We start from the raw sequence: 23297 nt of genomic DNA on the forward strand, positions 1-23297 counted from the left end.
TTGTGGTTAATTTCCCTTTATCCTAGTTCACTTCCTAATTAGACCAGACAGTAACATCTAACAAAAGGTATTTAATGTAACAGCAAAGAAATTAGCAATTGTTGATAGTCTGAAATAAATAGAATGCTGAATAGTGTGAAGTATTAGTGTCATTTGCTAACAATAAAAATGTTAGAAAGTTATTTACTTATTTCAGATCTCTGTTAGCATTCATGTAATGTAATTATAATCTGTCTAATTCCAATAAGATTTGAGGTTGGTTTATAATAATAATTTAAAGAAAAAGAAAAACTAAGTGAATGAACAAATGAGTCTTTGAAATATATATATTTCAAATGTATTTACATACACACATTGAAAGAAGATATTATATGAAATTCTAAAATCACATTTGGAGGTTTGGCTATAGCAACTGAAAACTAAGTTAGACTGATATACCTGAGAAGCTAAAAGAAAGAAATGAAATATGATTTGTATTTTTAAGTGTATCAATGTATATGTGTGTATCTGTGTGTCTATGTGTTGTACATATACTGGTTTCTTCTTTCAGCTGCTGGTAAATATCAAGAGCGCAAGTCTTTTCATTAATTTTATAAAGCAATTTAAGAAGGATCACAGTACTACAGATTAGAGAAAAAGTTTCTTTTGGCTAGAGGAAGTCTGCATACATTTGTAGTTTTGTTTTGTTTTTAAAGCTTGATATACCATCACTGTGAGATTTTAAAAATAATACTTGTGGTTCTTTTTTCTGTGTCTCCTTGATAGCAAGATGATAATTACCTTTAAAAATAAAAGCATTTAAATGAATTATTGTTAGAGAATAAAATCAATAATCAGTGAGTATTCACAGCCTTCTTCTGTTCTTTTTATTATTAATGTTTTCCCTTTTGCCTTTTTTCTTTGAGTAGAGAAACGATAAAGGCTGCAGGGATGTATTCTGTTAATGAAAAGCAATTAGAGCAACAGAATAAATAGGATGGTGGGGAGCCATTATATGTGTGTTAACTGAGTGAAAGAACAAGAAATTTAAGCAGTACTACCAGGAACCACATTTTCTGATTCCCTTTAATGTGAGAAAATTTGAGAAAAACACTGAAATTTTAACTATGCTTGTTCAGTTTTACATCATTCTTGGGTAGGCTAAAGCAGTGCATCTGAAATGTACTTTTGCCTCAATGGATAGCCTTGGATCAAGATTATCAGATCATATTGTTATTACAGAACAAGTGCATTTACTGGTGTTCCCAGATGATTTTGTTATATGTTCAATTGAGTGGGAGGAGAAAGATGAAATCAGAATGTTGTGCTGAACTTAATTCCAGGTACATTGTGTAATAATGCATTTTCCTCCTAAAAGTAGAGAAATAGAGAACTGTGATAACTTTATGAAGGAAGGAGTAGCAAAATGTGTGAAAACTGAGACTAGTAATACTCCCATTCTAGTGCAGAGATACATGTAACAGTCAAGGGAGTAAAGGATTTTCTTTATTTAAAATTTGAGTATATTACAAGGAAATTATTAAATCAGTGGGTAAAGGAAAATTTAATCAATAAATATTACTGTGATATTAGTAATATATGAGTTTAGTGACCGAATTGTTTTTAAAAATAAATTTAGAGCCCTACTGGTACACAGTACAATAAACTGAATAGTAGTGAAATATTTTAAATGTTAAATATAGAGGAAAATAGAAGAGAATGTAAATAGTATCTAATCTGTGGATTAATGTCTTCTATTAAAGTAATTGAAATAATGGAGGAAATCATAGAGGTCAAAATTACATAATGTGGTAGATAAAATACATTGTGTGAGACCAGACAAATCTGTATTATATCAATGTTCTTCCACTTATTTCAAACAGACTATATTTACTATAATTGCACATTACAATTAGAAACTGGCAACTAGAAGTCAGCAAAAGAAAAATACATACTCTTGGGCTGAACAAGAGATTAAGTTAAAAAAAATGAAAGTCATTTATAAATAATAGAAAATGAGTACACTATATATTTGGCCAAAGCAGTAATTACAGACTTAAGTGAATTTATTTGAAAATTATTATACTGGTCCGTGTTGTTATTTGCAAATAACACAATCCACAGAAGCTAATTTAATAGCAGAATAAAGTTTATTATTGGCAATAAGCAGAGTACAAAATTCCTGGCAAAGACAGGGGAACAAACATAGATGCCACATAGCCAGAAGTACATCTGGGAGAATTACGCATTCCCACCAGATGGCAGCTTCAGCAGAGGTCCCCTCCCTTTGCTCACTACTATTACTCAATACCCCTAAAGACAGAAGCTCTATTCTAAGACGTGAAGAATAACCAAATGCCTTTGTGACTACTTGCCTCCCTCTCAGAATGATCACATCCCTTAAATTGCATGCAGCCGTGTTCTTATCCCTTCCAAGTAGCATATAGCTGCATTAGTCTTATAAAATCTAGGCCACATGTATAACCCAACTCTGCAAGAGAGCCAGAGATACATGGTCTTCATCTCTCCAGCCTCTGATGTACAAGGAGACATGCTCCAAGGAGACTGGAGCAGAGTGGAATTGAACAGTCTATGATATTTGCCATGGTGGGCCCTTCTTTTGAATACTCAGTGTTTAAAATACTTTGGTTCTGTTGTAAATATCATAGTAACAACAACATGCTATTAATTTGGAATGTCCCTTTACAAGGGAAAATGTGTTCACCTTCTTCTTAAAGTCTCACTAGTAACTAATTCCATTCTTTGGTGATATTTCAGCTACAATCCAAAATCTATATAAATGATTATGATGATATTATCTACTACCAACATCCTATTTATAAAATATAATGGATAATAGGGAGAAAAAAATTAATGTTATTATAAATGAATCCATGGATACATAACAGAACAAGAAAGAAAAGCTAGCACAGTCCTGGTTTCTGTAATTGGTTCTAAAGTCATCAATGTGATATGGAACTTACTTGCCTTCAGCTGCTCAGGAACATTTATCTAATGGAGTGACCTGAAACTTTGATGTCCTTCAGATTTGAGCATGGTAGACCTGCCTTCCTAACACTAGACACAGCAATACCATGGGGCACCCCAGTTCCGAAGCAGGAACTCCATTTGCATGTGATGATCAGGACCAATTACCAATAACCCCTCCCCCTTTTTCCTAATTGACTTAGTGGCATGAAGAACCGAAAACAGCCTCTTGGTTGTACCAGCTTCCGAATCCCTACAAATATTTTCTCTCCTAGTGGAAGCAGTCATCATTTGGGAATTAAAATCTCTATAGCAAGATGTACAAAGTCATGCAAACCAAAATTATTCAAGTGGATCGTTAGATATAACTCCCTATCCTAAGCTTTGGTTCCTAGAAATATATCTTTTGGCTCTGAGGGGAAAAAATACCATATATTTGCTTCTGATTCAGGTAAAACTTCCCACTATTATTTCCAGATGGCTCTTAACTGAAACTTCTTTTGACCAGTCTGTCTTTCCATTGGAGCAGTTACTTCTGGATGATGAGTAATCAAGTCAATGTTAAGACCAGTGGGTTCCACTGTGGTTATTCCATTGCCTTGAATCCTCACTGTAAAATAAGTTTACTGTTCAAAACAGTAGGATGCTATAAGTAAATGAGGCACTGAGTAATTCTCTAGAAAGCGGTACTGGCAGCAGCATGGTGAACAAGGAAGAAAAATCCACAGCCAGCGAACTGTGTTCCAGTGATAGCAGACTGCCCCCCTTTTCCAGGGTTAAAAGCTCAATCTACTACCGATCACAGATTCTCTCAGGGTTATCCCCTGCTGCTTGTGGAATACGCACTCAGAATAGTGGTATCCAGTTACCTTTGGTGAAGGGAAATACATATTTTGAGCCCATTCAAAACCATCTTTCCTGACAACCTGTCCATCTTTCCCATGAATAAGCGCTGAGGCAACTACAGAAAGAAACTGACTGACATCCATTGGCAGTTAGGGGCTAAGATAAAAAAAAAAGCATAACTTTGCACAAAAACCTGAGAATGTCTTTTGTGATTATTTCATGACTGTTAGTTCTACTGATCCGTATGAGCCAAGTTCAGAGATGCTGACACAAGAGCCTAAATGAGCTGCTTTTTTCATTTGTTGGTTGTTTTTGTTCTAGGCTTCACTCAAGTCTGCCAATTTAATTTTCTTAGTAAATGGATTAGATCAAAAGTGCTTAATGTTGTGTGTGTTTCCTCAACAATCCAAAGAGTTCCCCCAAACATTCTGCCTCTTTTTTTGAGTGTAAGGAGAAGCAAAATACCACCATTTGCCTTTCCCTCTGGATGTCATCTGCCCACGATTTTTGGACCCTCAGAAAACACTATGTGGGAATTCCTTGAATTTATATCTCATCTACTTCCCATTTTTTGGCTCATATGTTTTACCAGAGACTCTAGGGTACTTGCTACTCTCTGATTATAAGATTTTATGGGCGTACTGTCATCCACATAGATATCCTATGGGATGATGGTATGAACAAAATCCCTGAGGGAAAAAAACTATTGTACAGGGAGTTGATACAGCCTGAAGGTATGATACTGAAAATCCCCTTTCTTCTTACCATGTGAAAGCAAAGCAGAAATACAAAGACCAATTGGTTTATACAAAGTTCATCTTCATGTGTAATCACAGGCATGCAAAATAACACAACAAAGAGTTAACCGCTTATCACCCTTTCAGTTTTAAAAAACTATGTATAAAACTTGGATAATATCAAGTTTGGGTTGAGATATGATGAAAGGGTACTTACACACTGTTGATCAGCATATAAATTAAGATTGCCACATGGAGAATGATGTGGTAATACTATCAAAATGTACTATTAAAATGTGTGACCCAATAAAATTACTTCTGATACTCTTGATAGTGACACATTGCATACATATACAAGGTCTGTCTGGAAAAAGTCCAACCATTGTTCACATAATGAGAATGGATTGCACGACATAATTGTAACCTGGCAGCCAAGGAGAGTGGGCTGTAATGCATATGTGTGAACAATGATGACTTCACTGTACTTGCCAGTGAAGGCAGCAGACACCATTGAGTGAACATGTGTACTGTGTGGCCCTCACATTCAAAATGACTGAGCAAGTAGAGCAATGCATCTGCATCAAGTTTTGCATTAAGCTTGAGCATTCCTCCGTGGAAACTATTTGGATGATTCGGAAGGCCGCAGCTATGGGCAAGTGGTGATTGGCAGCTGCATCACAATAACAGGCCTGCTCATGCATCTTGTCTCACGCAGAAATTTTTGATGAAACTTCAAATCACCTAGGTGACTCAGCCACCCTATAGCCCAGATTTGGTGCCCTGCAACTTCTGGCTTTTCCCAAAACTTAAATCACTTTTGAAAGAGAAAGGATTTAGGAAAATACGAGAGGGCAGCTGATGGCAATTGAGAGAACTGTGTGAGGTCCCAAGGTGCCTACTTTGAAGGGGACTGAGGCGTCATTGTCTTATGTACACTGTTTCTTGTATCTTGTATCTTCTTCAATAAATGTCTGTATATTTCATATTACATGGCTGGATATCATCTGGACAGACCTCGTATATAAATAAATATGAGTATATGTTTAATGATTATTTTTGCAAATATGCAGTGTATCTCTAGGAAATACATGGGATTCAAAGGTAATATCTGGATACTCTAATGGATTTTGATCCTCAGACCCACTTCAAGAATTAAAAAAAAGGAGTCAGAGAACTGAGGAAGCAATATTTGTGAAGCAACCTCTTTGAAAAGCAAGGCTGCTCTCTTTACCTCACGCCTAATGAGGGGCCTTTCCTCAGGACCTTCCCATTTCCTGTGGTCTGGGGATCTAGTTCGATTGTGCTTATGTCTACTCTGAAGTAAGAGTGCCTGCAGAATACGGCTGAGCCCTGAGAGGCCTGTGGGGCAGGGCCTGCACTTTCAGGAGCAGTGATGGTGAAAGCTGTTTCCTGCAGACTCCATGGAGACCATGCTATGGAGACAGAGGACCTGGGTGCTTTTCAGAACGCCACGTGGGAGCACGGGGCGCCGGGAGTGGGAATCTGGTATGTTTCCCTTAGGTAGTTTAAGGTATGATGGCTGAGGGCTGGGGTGCTTTTGTTGAGAACGCAAGGATTCTCAGTAGGCTCTGAGATGGCAGCACTTAGAATGCGAAAGGGACAGCGGTGGCAATTCTGTGAATTTGGCAGATTGCTTAACATCTTTGGGTCACAGTTACCTCATTTATAACATTGAAGAGTCAGTTGAGGGTATTTGACTCCCTTCTAGGGAAAATATATCTACCTTTGTATGTGTTTGTGCTTTATGATACTTAAGGTCAGCCAAAGCAATGCTTCCTGGAGTAACCTATGACCTTCAGCACAGCCCTGTTTTTATATATTGCTTTAATTCAGGAAGTTTAAAGCCCAGTAAATTATCGTATTATTAAATCTATGAATTTATTACATTTGATTATAAATCCAGTATGCCTAGTAGCTATTCTGAGCAAATAATGAAGTGTAATGCCTACCAAACCATAAAATCAATTACTATGGTTTTTAATATTAATGAATTAATCAATAATAGTTATTATCTTGTAAACATTTAATGCACAGTAATTATTTTTATAAGTGACATAACAAGCCTCCTGCCTGAATACACAGTTGCCCATTAATATTAGAATGAATATACTCTGAAGAATAGCCTTATTAATCAGTTATGGAATATGTAGCACAATAAAATACATATTGTAATCAATCCTCCCATCTCAAAATGAATATATATATATTTAAAAGTGCCACCTGCATATATTTACTGCACTCACTGTCTTTCTTCTCTAAAACAGAAATTGGATTCATTTCTTTAATTGCATATTAAATGTTGATTTACATAGGTCTTCCCTAACACTTGAAGCAAACTTAATAAAATTGTGTTTTAACTGATTAATACCTTTACAGATTCTCATAGTTTTGACAACTATGTACTATTGAGGTTGAAATGTGAGGTTCTTTTAACAGCTGTGGTTATAGAATCTATATCAGATTTCAATTTATAACTTGAAACCCTCTGTGTATTATAAGATATCAAATATGTATTTAAATAGCAAATCTGACTTTTTTTTATTAATCTCCCTTAAGCATCCTCTACTGTGTAGTTTTGTAATTCAACAAAAAGAGATTTCTAATGAAATTTAGTTTTCATTAAAGAAAAATAAGTTTGGGATTACAAAGTATATATATTGGAACATTATGAAAAAATGATGAGATAAAAATATAGCCAACAATGAGCAGTTTTCGATTAAGTTGAACAAACATTCTAGCAGGAATTCCCACATAGCTGTAATGACTTTTCATTTTTCCTGTTTATTGCAATTTATCAGAAGATGTTGATTTTCAAGTCCTATTTCTGATGGTCTCGGTTTCTTCCCTGAGCCTGTTGAAGCCTTTGAGAATGCATTATGGAATGGCAAATAGAATTATCTTCTTTTAAATGATTTAGCTTTCCCATTTCTCTCAATGTAGAAAGAACTAAGCAAACTGTTCTTCGTTCTACAGACTGCACATTTCAAGAGTTTATTGAAGAGTTTTTGATTAGTGGATAGAATATTTTAAAGTACTCTTTCTCAATAACTTTTTATGTCTTCCAATTTAAAGCCTTTCTGTAGTTTTATTACTTTTAAAATACCCTTTACTATCTTTGCCTGCTACATTGACAATGATTTCTTCCTATTTGGTTGTCTACATCATGTAATTTATCAGTTGAGTGTATGTTGTCTGGGTCTTGCCCAGTATTGAGGCAAAGTAAACAAAATAATGAATAAGATAAAGCTGCAGGCTTTGAGGAAGTATAAAGTCTAATAGGAGAGAAATAGTATCACACATACAGAAATTAAAGATGAACAAGAGACAGTAAATAATCAAGTGTTCCTCTCTGTGTCTGAGGAGATAAGAGTTTAGGTGGCTTCCAGAGAAGAAAAGTTAATACTAAAGTTAGATTCAAATTTTTAAGTTTGTCTCATCTTTGCCATCATCTTCATACCTCACATTTGTAGGAATTAATTATTCTCAAGTAGTTTTTATGTCAGTTACTCACATTATTCCCACACTATGTTATAAAATTTTAAAAAAGCTAAAAGCTGCCTGTAATTTAAAGATTCACAGAGAATCAGAGCTTTGCTCAAGATCATGTGACAAAGAAAGGACATGTCTGCAGATCTTTTCTCATTTACCCCTAATTTTTTAAAGAAAATATATTAAATAAGCTTAATATATTGAACTAGGGGTGGTGTCTTTTATTATGTCAATGAGGCGACTTTTGGAAAGCACCTAAGGATGGGGCTGGTTGCCAGTGGTGCCAACCACTCACCTGATTACAAGGTTGAAACTTTCAGTCTCACCCTCCAACCTCCAAGGAGGGGAGAAGGTCTTGAGGTTGAATCGGTACCAATGGTCAATGGAATAAAGCCTCCATAAGAGCCCGAAGAGACTCAGTTCAGAGAGCTTCTGGGTTGGAGAACAGGTGGAGGTTCAGAGAGAGTGCAGTACCTGGAGAGGACATGGTCGCGCCACACCCCTTCTTACATATCTTGCCCTATGCCTCTTTTCCACCTGGCTGTTACTAAGTTATATTCTTTCATAGTAAAGTGGTAATTGAATAGGTAAAATGTTTTTCTGAGTTGTGTAAGCTGTTCTAGTAAATTAACGGAACCCAAGGAGAGGTTAGAGGGAACCTCTGATTTATAGCCAGTTGGTCAGATGCACAGGTGACAACCTGGGCTTGCCATTGACATCTGAAGTTGGGGAAGGGCAGTTGGATTGGTCTACACACTTAACCTGTGGAACCTGATGCTGCTTTCTCTGGGTAGATGAATTCTGAGACACTCTTGTCTAAGAATTAATTGTTGGTGCTGGGAGCCCCCTCCACCATACACACACACACACACACACACACACACACACACACACACACGTGCATTGAAATAACCCAAAATAAAACCTAAAATATGCCTGTGATTATATTTAACTTCTCTTTTTGTTTAGTTGGAGCTTTAAAAAGAGGGAAAATATCCTTAATGCTAAAAAATGTCTTTGATTAAAAGAATTGCCAAAATGATTCATGCCAGGTATCACCATTTCAGAAGTCTGTGAGGTGGTTTTGCCCCGTCTAATAAAGCTATCTAGAGTTTTCACTTGGGGTGGCTTTGGGATTGTGCCATGAGTCTCCATTATGGTTCATTGCTTGAACAGTATGGGTGATAAGGAACCAGCTGCATGTAAGCATTTGCTGTGTGAAAGGATAGAAAATGTATGTACTGGCCCTTCCAGGAAAGCCTCATTGCTGTACCAGTTTGTCCCATTACTAAATACATGCTGTGCTGATATCCTCACACTCAGCTGTTGACTAGCAATGTGGCCCTCAGCTTTAATAGGGAGCATATGATCACTCCAGCTGGCAGGTGACACCATTTGGCAACGTTCCCCTGCAGCTCAACAAAAGATTTTCAACTATCAAAGCAAAGGGAAAGACCTCTGCCTTTATTAAAAAAGTAAAAAATTAAAAAATAAAAAGTGTTTTGACGGTGCACACATTTTGTGTTCAAATGAATTATTGCTTCTAACTTACTGAATTCCGTGAAGGAAAGGGCACACTTAGAAGAATAAAATTAGTTCAAAACCTTGTAAACTGTTTATTCATATTGACAAATAAATGGTAAGTTGCAAGAAATTCAATTTTGTGTTTAAAAAGGAATGCAACTGAATATAGTTAAAGCTCAGAGAAGTTTTTCTTTCTGAAAACACAAGCCAATAAAAATAAGATTGGTTAAATTATGAAAACTTTAAAGAGTCTTAAATTTTATTAGAGAAAGGGACCTTAGTGGCCTTTTAGGAAAATGTAGTTTCACCGTGTAGAAAAGCTATGGGGCAGAGTCAGCTCTCTCTGATCAGAGTCCTGCAATTCAAGAGCAGCAACTGAGGATTATCCCAGGTCTCTTGACTATGAGCACAGAACTCATCATTTTATAACTTGACACAAATTGGGGGGTGGGGGCTCAGAAAACCTGGGCAATCCTCTTGGTCCATTCACTTTTTCCATTGAAAAAGCAAACACTAAATTAGTAGGAAAAAATAAATGCATCTGAGCATTATATTCTGTGTTAATCTCTGAATATGATTTAAAAATTAAATCTGTTTTTATGTAAGCATAGATATGGGACCACAGAAATGACTGTCTATTGGCTGACGGCTGTCAGTATCATATTCAAAAAATGCATCTACCTTGAAAACCACGCCATTTTTTTCTGAAATAATCAATAGAGTTATAATAATATTCTATATGTGGTTTAAGCTGCATTATCCTTATATTTTGCTGGCCAGGATTAGGACAACCACATTCATTCTTAGTCACATGGGGTATCCTGGACAGAGCACGTAAATGGAAAGAGAACTGTCACAGTGACCACTGTATCTTCCACCAGGCCGCCCTTGCAGAAGCATAGCCCATGGCTTTGACTTGCCAGAGGGTCATGTTTTCATGAAAATCATAATGGACCAGAACATATACTTCCCCTAAGCTCTATAGTGTCAACTTTTTGCATTAGAATAACAAAAGAATGGTTAGAGAAAGGCCACTGAATAATTTAGCAGTCACAAGTGATTTGGTGAACTTAGTCTCACTAACAATGAAAAGCTGAGGCTAGTAAATATCTCAGTGCTCATGGACCTACCGAGGTTCCCTGTAAGGCTATGTGTGAATTATGTTGGCCTCAAATGAGCCCCAGTGTGTGAATGCCTGGCTACTTCCGTGACCTTAGCTTTGAACTCTGATGTGCTCATGATTTCTAAAAGTATACAAGTCATAGGGAAATTTACTAAACCCTGACTCTTAATTCTGGATCTACCTATAGGGCATTTCTCTCTCTGGTTATGTCCTGGCTATGTCCATATCACATCAAGATATTAATGTCCAACTCATTTATTCACTACCGAAAACTTGCTTTTTATTCCATGTTCTCCATTTCAGAGAATTACAGTGCAGCTTGCAAGGCAAGCTCACCAAAGCTTGAAACTTGCAAGTTTGATTTATTTATTTGTTTGTTTGTTTGTTTATTTATTTATCCTCACCCAATGATATGCTTTATTGATTTTAGAGAGAGAGGGTGGGGGGAGAGAAACATTAATGTGAGAGAGAAACATTGATCAGTTCTCTCCCATATGCTCCCTAACTGTAGATCAATCCACAACCTAGGTGTATGTATGGGATGATGCTCCAACCAACTGAGCCACCTGACCAGGGCAAAACTGCAAGTTTTAAATGATTCCTTTCTTTCTTTTAACCCTTTCAACTCTCCATCAGGTTGTATAGCTTCTAAGTTTATAACTCCTTTTAATTTCTGTGGCCATTGACTTTGTTGACACCGTCATAAACCTGACAAGGAGAAAGATCTAGTTAGAATCCCAGTTCTGCTTCTTTCTAAACTTGGATGAGACATTTCAATTCTATTTCATTATCTTAAAAAAAAGAGAAGGAAAGAAAACTGTGGTTCTCCACCTTACAGAGTAGTTTTGAGGATGATATGAGATATTCTAGGTAAAACAACACAGAGTACATGGCTCAGAATAGACATTCACTGGGGTCATCCTCATGTTTATGACGGCATCTCACTCAGCTTCACCAATGCCTTGCACATAGTAAACACTTAACATGAAATACAATATCATGCCTTTTGCTCTGAATCTTTCAGTGGTGCTCTTTCCCACAGGAGGTGCTTTTCTAGATCTATATAATTGTCCTGGATCTGACCTAGGCTTCAGTCCACTCTTATTTCTGCTGCTCCACACAACGTCTTAAATTAAAGCCAAGGAAAAGTCTATATTTTCCCTACCCATGAACAACAAAAAAGCTATTTTCTTTCATATCTCTATTAATTACCTTCAACACAGTCTGAAAAATACATTATTTGAAATTCATCATAGTAACTTACTTCATATAACCTTCTGTGCCTCCCCAGGCAGAATTATACACTTCCAACTTAATTATTGTAATCATATCTTTGGACTTCTGAACTAGTTACATAATATACATTTGTTGAAATAACAGTTTGTGCTGTTGGAAAATTACAGGACAGACAAATTATAGATAGATAGCTAGATTGATAGATATATAGATAATATGCATCATATACCTTAAAAGCTATATAATCATATCACATAATACTGTCCTCGTGTTTATGCTACTGATTTCTCTTATGTAGGACCTGTATTGAAAATCGTAACATTTATCAGGAATATATATATTTCTTCTGGCTTTTCCATAATTGGTAATTCCTTTTTAGGACAAGCAGTGCATTTGCAAAGAGCATGAATGATACAAATCCTGTGCTGTGAAACAGTGATGCTACCTTGATTCAGAATGTGCCAGTAACCTTGGTGTCAGCCTCAGCTAGAGCATTTTCTCTAACAAACTAAGATTTACAGTTAGGTTAAACTGTGAGAAGAAATAGGGCTCTGATTTTAGAAAATCAAAGTTCGATCTCCAGTCCCGCTACTGACTAGTTATATGATCTTGAATACATTCCCTAACATTTCAGAGACTACTTCCCTCTAAAATGAAAATAATACTGATAGCCACATAAAAGGATTACCACAAGTATTAAATGAGGTAATACGAGTTAAGCTTTAAATGTAGGTTGTACAAATTTTCAGATATACAAGAGCCACAGGCTACCATAAGCCACATTTGGCCTTAGTCTGCTTAGAAGAATATAGAAGAGAAACCAGAACTTATCATCTTGTAGCATTGACATTGCTCTTCTGGAAAGTCTCCTAGAAATCCATAAAGCATAGCTCAGATGGAGAAAGGTAAGTGCTACATCAGGAAGGCCCAAGAGCTGACTTGGATTATAAGTTTCATGCCCCACAGGAGCTGATATCTCTGGAAACAAAACAAACCCTTGTCCTAGCCTGCAAGGGCCCCACAGAAAAGTATCCCTGTTCTAAGAGTTGCCACCTTTAAGGAAGCCTAAAGCTGTGACTCCCTACCAGGTATTTATAGTTGTTTCCCCAGTGTAGATAGAATTTATCCAAAGGGGTAATTTTATCATAAATAATTTGATACAGTAACATAGCTGACATTCCAGCTTTGATCAAGTTATCAGAATAACTGTAACTAGAGGCAATAAACTGATAGTTTCCTTCATTATAAAGTTTAAAATGAATAGTTAATTCTCTGCCCGTACATACCATATGAACTTAATAAAAACTATATAGAGGATAATATATAACTAGGTGTACGAAACCAGTCTCATGAAGAATAGGACACATACCTATGAAGAAAATAGGGAGAATTTTTTAAGAGAAGAATTATAGAGGTTCTCATTTGGAAATTTTGTCTGATTTTCATGGATAAACTCACACGTATCAGAGTAAAAACTTGCTTATCACAGAAAAAGTTTTGTGGTCAATGCTGTACCTAATGCACCATTAATATTCAATACACAATATTTTAGTAAAATTGGATTTTAGTTCTTTCTATTGTTATAAGGAAAACAGAGCTGACTGTGCTTTGACCAGCAGTCTTGCGTGATCCTACTTCCCAGGCCTCTCAACTCAGACAAATTGTTTTTGACCCTTTGAGCTCTGTCTCCTGAGAGTGCAATTTTTGTACACATGCCAGTAGAATTAAGAATAATGAATGTGAGTCGTTACATTAAAGTAGACCTGCCTCTCTGTATGGTTGATTACCATAGTTAAATATAGCCCCTGCATGACAAGCAGAATTATCTGTGTGTTCTCCCATTGGAGCAAATGGGTCTATCATGGCGACAGACTGCCTGTGTCTTGTAAACATGCACCATTGAATATCACCTAAGATCAACACAAGGCCATTCAATTCCAAGAATTTCCTCAAAGTGCATGTGCCCTTAGTCATTGACATTCATAGCATCATCTTTATTTTTGTATATGCATGTTACAATTTAAAATTCAACATCCCTGTAATTCAAGAAGGCATAGGTAGGTAAGAGTTTGGACAAAATTATTTTACTGATAAATATTAGAAAGTTATTTAGAGGATATATCTATAGTAATAGAAATATAAAAAGTTTATATTTATAATGCTTATGATGTATTTAATTAAGATATCTATATGTAGACAGTGTATTAAAGTGTGAAGTGGAAAAGTTGATGTATTTGTATAAGCATACATTATAATCGTGACAACTAACATTTCAAATTATAATAAAAATCATCTTAATAATAAGTTAAGTTTTCTATTTAAAGCAACATTGTATTAAGTTAGTCAGGCATGTTTATTTAAATCACTAAACATAATGGAAATCATCATATGTTAACAGTTCTTGGTTTCTCATTTTCTAAATTAAAACAAATACGGAATGAAGGAAATGAATAATATGGTAAATTTAGTTTCAGCTAATTTTGCTTAGTTCCTTTATTTTCTATTTCCCATGAATAGTTTAACAACTTTTACAAAATAGGAGGAAATACAAATCTTAGCTTTGAGTCTAACTGCTTTTACACATCATAAATGTTGATGTGTTTTCAATGAAATTAGAATTTCACCTCCAAGTAGAAATAAAAATGCCCAGGCTGATTTCACTCTGGAGTGCAGAAGACCAAGTTCATAACTGCTTGTGTGACTGAGATGAGAATATCAATGCTCTTTTTGCAGATTCTGTCAGCAGGAGAAGCTGCCAATGACCTTCCAGTCCTGTGTGATCACCAAAGAGTGCCAGGTGTCAGAGTGGTCAGAATGGAGCCTCTGCTCAAAAACATGCCACGATATGGTGTCCCCTGAAGGCACTCGTGTAAGGACACGGGTCATCAGGCAGTTTCCGATTGGCAGCGAGAAAGAGTGTCCAGAACTAGAGGAAAAAGAAGCCTGCGTGCCTCAAGGAGACGCAGCTGCCCCCTGTGCCACGTGAGTAGATAAGGACTGCAGCCTCTGCTGCCCTGTCTGCCTGACCTGCATGTTTGTTCAGCTGTTCAGTTTCCCTGAATAGTAGGTAGAGGTACAGTGATTTTTACAAATTTTAAGTGGAAAAATAAAATATATTTTTACAAATACTATACTAAAAAATGATTTTAGGGAATAGAAGTGTCTTTAACAAACTGTATTTCTAAATCTCCATGAAGGCTGGAGTTTTATCAGCAAATCGCTGTTTATGTGTTTTCTATAATAGGTGTTGGCAAACTTTTCCTGTAAAGGGGAAGAGGGCAAATGTACTAGGACCACATAGACCTCTGCCACAGTGATTGAACTCTACCATTGGAGATATAGACGATATGTAACTGGGTGCAGATATGTTCCAATACAACTTTATTTACAGTTTCGATTTGGTTGTCAGGCCATACTTTGTCAACCCCATTCTGTAAGGTAAAATAAACTTTCAAAATATAGGTACCTATTGCTTACTGAGCAAGTCCTATTAAAATTCAGTGCTGCATAGAGCAAATCCTATTTAATAGAGTAAAATACTACATCAAAATAATAAACTCCTTGAGGTCAAAGATTGTCCCTATTCACCCCTCTTTTTTTTTAGTATGTTTTATTGATCATGCTATTACAGTTGTCTCAGTTTTTCCTCTTTGTTCCCCTCCACCCAGTACTCCCTTCCCTCCAGTAACTCCCCTCCTTTTTTTTAATGAGAAGCTTGTATCACAGGGCCTGACACACAGTAAGTGCCTGATAAATGTTCATTGAATTCAGATAAATAAGACTAATTCTGAAGTATTGGACAATATATCCATAATCTTTTTGTCCTTAAAAATATCATTTCTAAGCTATTACTGTGAATTACCTTGGCAATAAATACATTTCAGTTTAATCTGAATATAAAATATTTAGCCCTGACAGTTGTGGCTCAGTTGGTGGGCATTGTCCCACAGAACAAAAGGTCTGTGATTTGATTCCCAGTCAGGGTACATGCCTGGGTTGTAGGTCCAGTCCACAGTCGAGGCAGATATGAGAGGCAACCAATATATGTGTTCTCTCTCACATCAATGTTTCTCTTTCTCCCTCCCCTTTCCACTCTTGAAAAATAAATAAATAATTTAAAAAAATGGAATATTTATAAAAACAACTTTCAAAATCTTAGTTTCTCAAAAGATATACACAAGTTTCATTAGGAGCCTCTCTGGAATACTCCAAACATGTAAAGAACATGCATATAGCTCAAACTTCATGAACCAGTGAGGAGGAAGATTACTATTCTCACTACTCTTCCAACAACAACATTAACAATAACAAAGACAGTGATAATTTCTATGAGATCTTAAGTTCTACAGCCCTTGGGAACTGCCCTTCTCCCCTAATGTAACAAGTGACTGAAAACCCCAGAGAGCTCCTTCCTGTCCCCTCCACCCCCCCCCCCAACACTGACTCATATTCCCTCATATTCCTCCGGAACAGACTCGAGGAATTTGACTGGATCTCCTGAGAGTTTTGTCTCCTGTGAGTTTCCTCTAGTTTTTGTCTTGAGCTAGGTGTTTTATTCTTTCTCCGCTCAGATATTCAAACACCATTAATGAAATAAAGATATATTTTAAGTCGCTTTCTTCTCCTCCTTTTGGGAGAGTAGCAGTTTTAGAACATGTAACCAAGTTAAATTACTGAAAATTTGTTCCTTTCATAGGATTCCTTAAGATGACCAAAATTGGGACTCCATTCTATAAAAATATAAAGTGTTCATTTTAACTCCCTAATGAATGATCAGTTTGGTTTTAGTTTCCTCACTTCCACCCCCTTCATCCAAGGCATCAATTATCCATGTTTTTAGAATTAACCTGAGTGCTTGTACTTCTTTTATAAACATGTGTCAAGAACATTATTCCTTGATACCCCCAGTTCTATATCTCTGAGGTTAAGCCATGAATCCCCACTTATAAAAATGAAAAACGGTCCTGAAAGTGAACTTTACTGTCCTGAAACTTTACCATTGACAAAGCCAAGCATCTCGATCAGACATCTGAGAGCCCATTTAGCCTTTTTGTCTAATTGAGACCCGCATTAGCACACCCATTTGTACCTATGCTGGCGGTTAATCTGATTAGTAAGGAAGCATCTTGGTTAAAGTGGCACAAAGTGCTACATAAGCCATTTTCTTTGTGCTTTTAGAATATCCATTTTCCTTGAGGTGGAGAAATGCCATCACCTCCTATCTTCGGTGGCATCGGGAAGTGGTTCCCTGAGTACTTCCTTGAAGCACGTGTTGGGCTGACAAGCTCCCGACATTTCTTCCACATCATAATCTCGATTGGCGCTTTAATTTAGAATCACAGATCGTCTTTCCTGTGTTCCACTGATTAGAACTGTCAGCTCTTTTCATCCCAGTGCTACAGAAAAACACTCTTATTCTCAACAATAAAAACTCTCAATTGTTAATGTTATATTTTTTAATCCTAACACACAATTATAATTTTGATCTAGTGTGAAGAAGCAATTTTCATGCATTTTATTAAAGGCAAAACAAATGTTTGGATTGATCACCACTTACAATGTTTTCTATCTTCAGATTCTATTCTCTTTTGTTTGTAAGTATCAAGAAAGGGCAAACCTGAGTTCAGCTTAACTGAACATAAAATTTCATGTTTTCAGCATTATGCGATCTTTTCATAAAATATTTATAAGCAACTTCCAGTAATTGCAATTAAAGCAGGATCATTCTAAATTTAATGCCTCCTTAAATGGAGCACTGCTGAGGATAAAGAGAAGATAATATTGAATCTGAACTTGCACCATAGATGTGGTAGTCTGTGATTGAGTCAAGAGGGAAGTGTTTTCTGGATTAATTTTCTTAAGGAAAAAAAATATGAAAAGAGCAGGGCAAAGTTTTTTCAGTAAACATGTTTGCTGCTAATGGCCTTCTCTTTATTCAGGTATGGCTGGAGACCCACGGAGTGGACTGAGTGCCGTGTGGACCCTTTGCTCAGTCAGCAGGACAAGAGGCGCGGCAACCAGACGGCCCTCTGTGGAGGAGGGGTCCAGACCCGAGAGGTGTACTGCGTGCAGACCAATGAAAACCTCCTCTCACACCTGAATATCCACAAGGACAAAGAAGGTAAGCTTTGTATTCTTCTCAAGGATCATGCATGGAAACTGAGCATGGGATGCTGGAGGGAAATATATCCGGCCATCTGGGGCATGAATAGCCATATTTCTGTTCACATCATGGTTGATAACCACCATGGTGAACAGTAATCTAAATCTTGGTTGTAAAATTTTAATTCAATTCCATCTTTGATCAATTCTGATTTACTGACAAGTCTCATTAAATTTTCTAATGTAACCTGGCTGCTGTGGCTCAGTGGATTGAGCGTCGGCCTGTGAGCCAAGTGTTGCTGGTTTGATTCCCAGTCAGGGTACATGAGTAGGTTGCATGTCAGGTCTCCAGTTGGGGGCGCGAGTGAGAGGCAACCACATAGTGATGTTTCCCTCCCTCTCTTTCTCCTTTACCCTCTCTCTAAAAATAAAATAAACAAAAATAATTATTTTTAAAAAAATTTTCTAATGTTAGGCTCTGAGCAAAATTTAGCAGGACTAATTAATTATAAAAATAGAATAAAAATTTACCTTGTAAGTATATGCATAAGTATATATTCTAAAGCCCAAGATTTTTTTCCTCTATATAAGAAATAAAACCTGCTTATAATAAAAACCTCCTTTTGCTATTATATGAAATATAAATAACATGAAAATATGTTAATTATTGTATCAAATGAAAATTTCAATTTGAGTTTAAATGAAATAAATACGGGATAAATACAGAATCAAACTACAGTAAAGAAAATTATTTAACACAAAGACATAACTGTTTTTTAATCTGTAATTCAACACATCTTAATTTTTATATTGCTGTTTAAATCTCAGTTTTGGACCAGATGCAATAGATGTACAAAAGGATAATTTCAACAAGGCCATGGCTACATGTATATTATTATATATTAATGTTACTCTGAAATTCTAATCATTATTCAATCAAGTTTACATTCAATTAGTAGCTTTTAAGTCCACACAAATAGGAATTTTTTTAAAGGTTTTATTTATTTACTTTTAGAGAGAGGGAAGGGAAGGAGAGAGGGAGAGAAACATCAATGTGTGATTGCCTTTTGTGCGCCCTCCACTGGGCACCTGGCCCACAACCCAGGCACATGCCCTAACTGGACATCAAACCGGCAACCCTCTAGTTCACAGGCCAGCACTCAATCCAGTGAGCCTGAGCCACACCAGCCAGGGCCGAATAGGAATATTTTTAAACAATGCTGTAAGCTAACCCTCATCCATTTCCCTCTACCTGAAGGATAGCTGGACATCTGTCACTAATCCATTCAAAATATATATTTTAGTTGCCAACAGAGCTCCAAAAATTGTATACGGTGATAAGACAGAAATGTCAATACAAATTTTGTGTCAGGAAAATGTTTACGGTCATCAGGAGGGTGCACAAACAGGCCAATAGTATAATACAATATACTGTACATTATAAATGAGTTTTGGAATAACTGTAGGAAGCTCATAATGATGGAAACCTTCATGGGGGAAGGAAGTGGCACTTGAGCTGAGTGATGATGAGTATGTGTTTACAGCTCAGTGGGTCAGTAATGCAAGAAAGAACAGCATGGCTTAAAGCACACCATTAAAGTAAAGCAAAAACAAAGGAGAGACCTTGCCAGAAAAAAAATGAGTATGTTACATTTAGCAAGTTGTAGGTATGATAGGATACTATTTCCCAGAAAATATGTTGGTTGGAAAGGGAAAAGAATAAAAGTAAAGACATTAGTTGACATCAACAGAGGAAAGACCAAAAAAAGGGAGGGAGTGAATATGCAGTGAAGGAATCTGATGAAGAATGACCAGAAGAGAAGGGCAAGAACCAAGACAAGTGGGTGTTTCAAAAAACAGAAGAAGAGATGACTCCTCTGCCTCCCCAGGAAGGAGTCACACCAGCAATCCGTGGAAAATAAGCACTGAGGTTTTGCATCTGTAGCTTGCAAATTTAATTGTTTTCTATCCACTAACTTTACATACATGTCAACTCATTTAAGAATCTAGCCTAGGGGTACATTTTACTACTAATGGGTCTTGAAGTTGTAAGAAGTAGCATAAAACATGTAATTTTAGTACATTAATATTTTCTTGGCCACTTTAATGGCTCCATTTTTAACACTCTTAGGTGGATTTATTATAGCAGTTCTTTCAGGGTAGTATAATTTCATTGCTAGAGGCATATCAGGTTTTAGTTTCTCAATGTCAATTATGTCCTGCAGGTTATTACTTTCAGAAGAGCCTTCAGAATTCTGAAATGCAACTGGATATATTTTTAAATCATTTTGTCATGGAGATTCTCTGGTGCTGTCAAAACACAGCAGAGCACCAAAAATAAAAGTCACACAAAAAAAGGGAAACAAAAAGAATATCATTGTTTAGATGTATCTGTTGGACTAAGCAAATGCCAAAGCAAAGATCAGTAAATATGGAAATAATCAGTTCTTCTGAAACTAGTATTTATCATGTAAGCATGTAACATGAATAACTTACGAATATGTCCTTTCATTTCAGATACTAAGAATATTAATAATCATCTGGTAGTCTCTGCAAAAACAGTTGATTCTTCCTAAAAGTTGCAGGTTTTTTTTCTTGAACTTAAGACTATATGAGCTGCCCCCAGAAGCACTTAGCATTTTTCAATAGGAAACTTATTCATCCCAAGGATGACAGTGTAAAGACTATAAATATGTGTGAATGAAGAACAATTTGACTGTGGGCTGTGAAGAATGTTCAGTCTATCTTCATTGAATAAATATGAAAGAATGAAAGCTTACTTTATAAAGACAGAGAAACCTCTCAAAATAACTCCCTCCATCGATTCTAATAAGAAGGTACTAATCTCAAGAAATGCTGACTGTGTTACCATGAACGACCTACCCCAAAAGCAATTTATATTATATTTAATTTGAAGAACAAATTCTACGCTGTTGTTTTGGCAGATTCACACTACATGTTCTAGGAAAGTTGTTTTCACATGTCACCAAGCTATTAAAAATATATTAACTCAAAATAAAATACATTAACTCATAAATAAAATTTCTTGATATAAAAATGCTGAAAAAAGGTGACCTGAAATTCACAATACCTTCCTTTATTATCTTGACACATCATATTACATCATATTATACAGGCAATGACCACCTTAGCACAAGAACAGGGTCACATTAAATAATTTTATTCATTGAGGTATTCACTATTGTTAACTGACTCACACCCTACCAGGCCATAAAATTTTTCCTCCTTGGAACTAATATATTTAATTTCCAGAAAATTGAAATATTATTAAAGTACTCAAAATGTAATGTATGATATTCACATCTTAGTACCTTATCTGTGTCAACTGAATTATATCATCAGAATGTGTATTGGTGATCCCATATCTAGACAACAGGAGAAGTACATCTACTTGATATTGGAGAGTGTCCATATTTTATGCATGTATTGTTTCTGGTCATGGGTAACCCTCCCAATCCTGACAACTGAGAAGAGTTAGCAGTAACACCCTTGCCAATTTCTGTTCAGCCAGCTGAGCAGAATTCCAGTGGGCTGTGGAGACTGTCCAGCTTATGCTGGCATGAAATCTACCCTTATCAGAAAATGACAGAAGAAGCCTTACCATAGGGGGGTTGTTGGTATAAGCCTCAGAAAGCTGATGAAATGTTGCTGATCATTGAATGCATGAGCATGAATTGATTTTTTTTATAAGTACAAAGTAAAATGAAAGATTTTAACTATGGTATCTAAGAAATTCATCCATTTGAAACAGATTGAACATGTCTTTAAATGACAGAAACCAAAAGTAACTGTTATAAAACACCATGAAGCTTGCCGTGATTTATATTATAGGAAACTTAAGAATATTCTTTTGTAGAAAACATATCTAATAATTCACAGTGAAATCTAGATAAGGTCTGTGGGATTTGAGGTTATTAAGAAAGATAGTCTATACAATGAGCCTGTAGGATGACGTAGAGAATGAGATACACCAGCAGAAAGGTCTGGAGGATCCATGGGAAGGTGGATGGAGGGAAGGAGGATCAGGATGAATGAAGAGCTCATGTTTTCCCATGTTCTGCAGTGAAATAAGGAGAATAAAAATAGTCACTATCTCTAAATGAAATGCAAATTCTTTCTAATGGTAGTCTTTTATCTGCCATTGCCACAAACCAGCTTACTTTAGTCAAAGCTGTTTTGAAAAAAAGAAAAGACTATGCTTATTTCCCTGTTATTTCAGAAAGTAAATGTAAGACTATACAGAAGGCTAATGCTGCACCTTTCCTGTTCTTCACTTTTGAAATAACAGGTAGGTGAGAATATTTTACATAACATCTCAATCAGAAATATGTGTCAGAGATTCTCTACATGTTCCCTGCTACAGTCCTTAAACCATTTAGGAAATATAGTAGTGTATTTTCACTTTCTATTTTGCTAGAAATATATCAAAGCTGTCCCATAAGATAGAAATGATTTCATGTTTCTTTGATTATCTATGCCATCATTATATAGATGTAACTTATAGAAAAACATAAAAAGATTTTAAAATTTACTTATGTAAAAATGTCACTAGGATCACATGATTATAAAAACAGATATATAAAGTTTGGTTATAAACACTTTGTTGAGGTAAATTAGTGAAGATATGAATATGTTTCATAATTTATCCTATTTCTAAACACATCACTTTGTGCTCTACTATTCTTAATATGGTAAATGAAAAAGGAACCAAATTACAATGTCTGCATTTTGGAAACAGCCTACACTGAGGCAGGGAGATGTAAAAAGCACTGTAATGTAATTGCAGAATAATGAAAATATAGGCAATCCCTCAAGGAATCAGATTTTCCTTGAAAATTAGTTCCCTGGATATTTTGTAGGAAAGAAGGGCTGTTACCCTATGAAATTTCTCTTTGATCAGTAGGTTACAAAGTGGAAAGAGAGGTGTTAAGAGGTTTCAGCCACTGGCATAGAAGCAAATTAAAATGTACATGCTAGGGATTAGATTAAACTGGTCAGTAGTCTACCCCAGACATAATCTAGAAGTTTTGGTGGAGGAAGAGCTTACTAATGAGATGTCACACCTCTGACTTTGGATAGAAGAAACAAATTAGTTGTTAGATTAAATGATGAGAGTCAGAAATTCATTCACTATGTTTCAGTTTGGCCATTCATTTAAGGGAACATTTATTATATCTAAATTCTCTTTTCTGATAATATAGATGACTTTAAAATCTTTGAATTTCCATCTT

The 23297-nt window shown here is 36.0% G+C and overlaps 1 protein-coding gene across 1 annotated transcript in view; it reads left to right on the top strand.

The window, feature by feature from the left end:
- THSD7A (thrombospondin type 1 domain containing 7A) overlaps positions 1 to 23297 on the top strand; it is a 268582-nt gene that overhangs the window by 82060 nt on the left and 163225 nt on the right. Inside the window, exons 4-5 of the mRNA XM_090286859.1 lie at positions 14677 to 14925; positions 17883 to 18064. Of these exons, the coding sequence (XP_090142985.1) occupies positions 14677 to 14925; positions 17883 to 18064 (431 nt within the window). The remainder of the gene's footprint in view (positions 1 to 14676; positions 14926 to 17882; positions 18065 to 23297) is intronic.

The sequence above is a fragment of the Furipterus horrens genome, unplaced genomic scaffold, assembly GCF_987537825.1.
Source record: "Furipterus horrens unplaced genomic scaffold, mFurHor1.1.pri manual_scaffold_9, whole genome shotgun sequence".
Lineage (NCBI taxonomy): Eukaryota > Metazoa > Chordata > Mammalia > Chiroptera > Furipteridae > Furipterus > Furipterus horrens.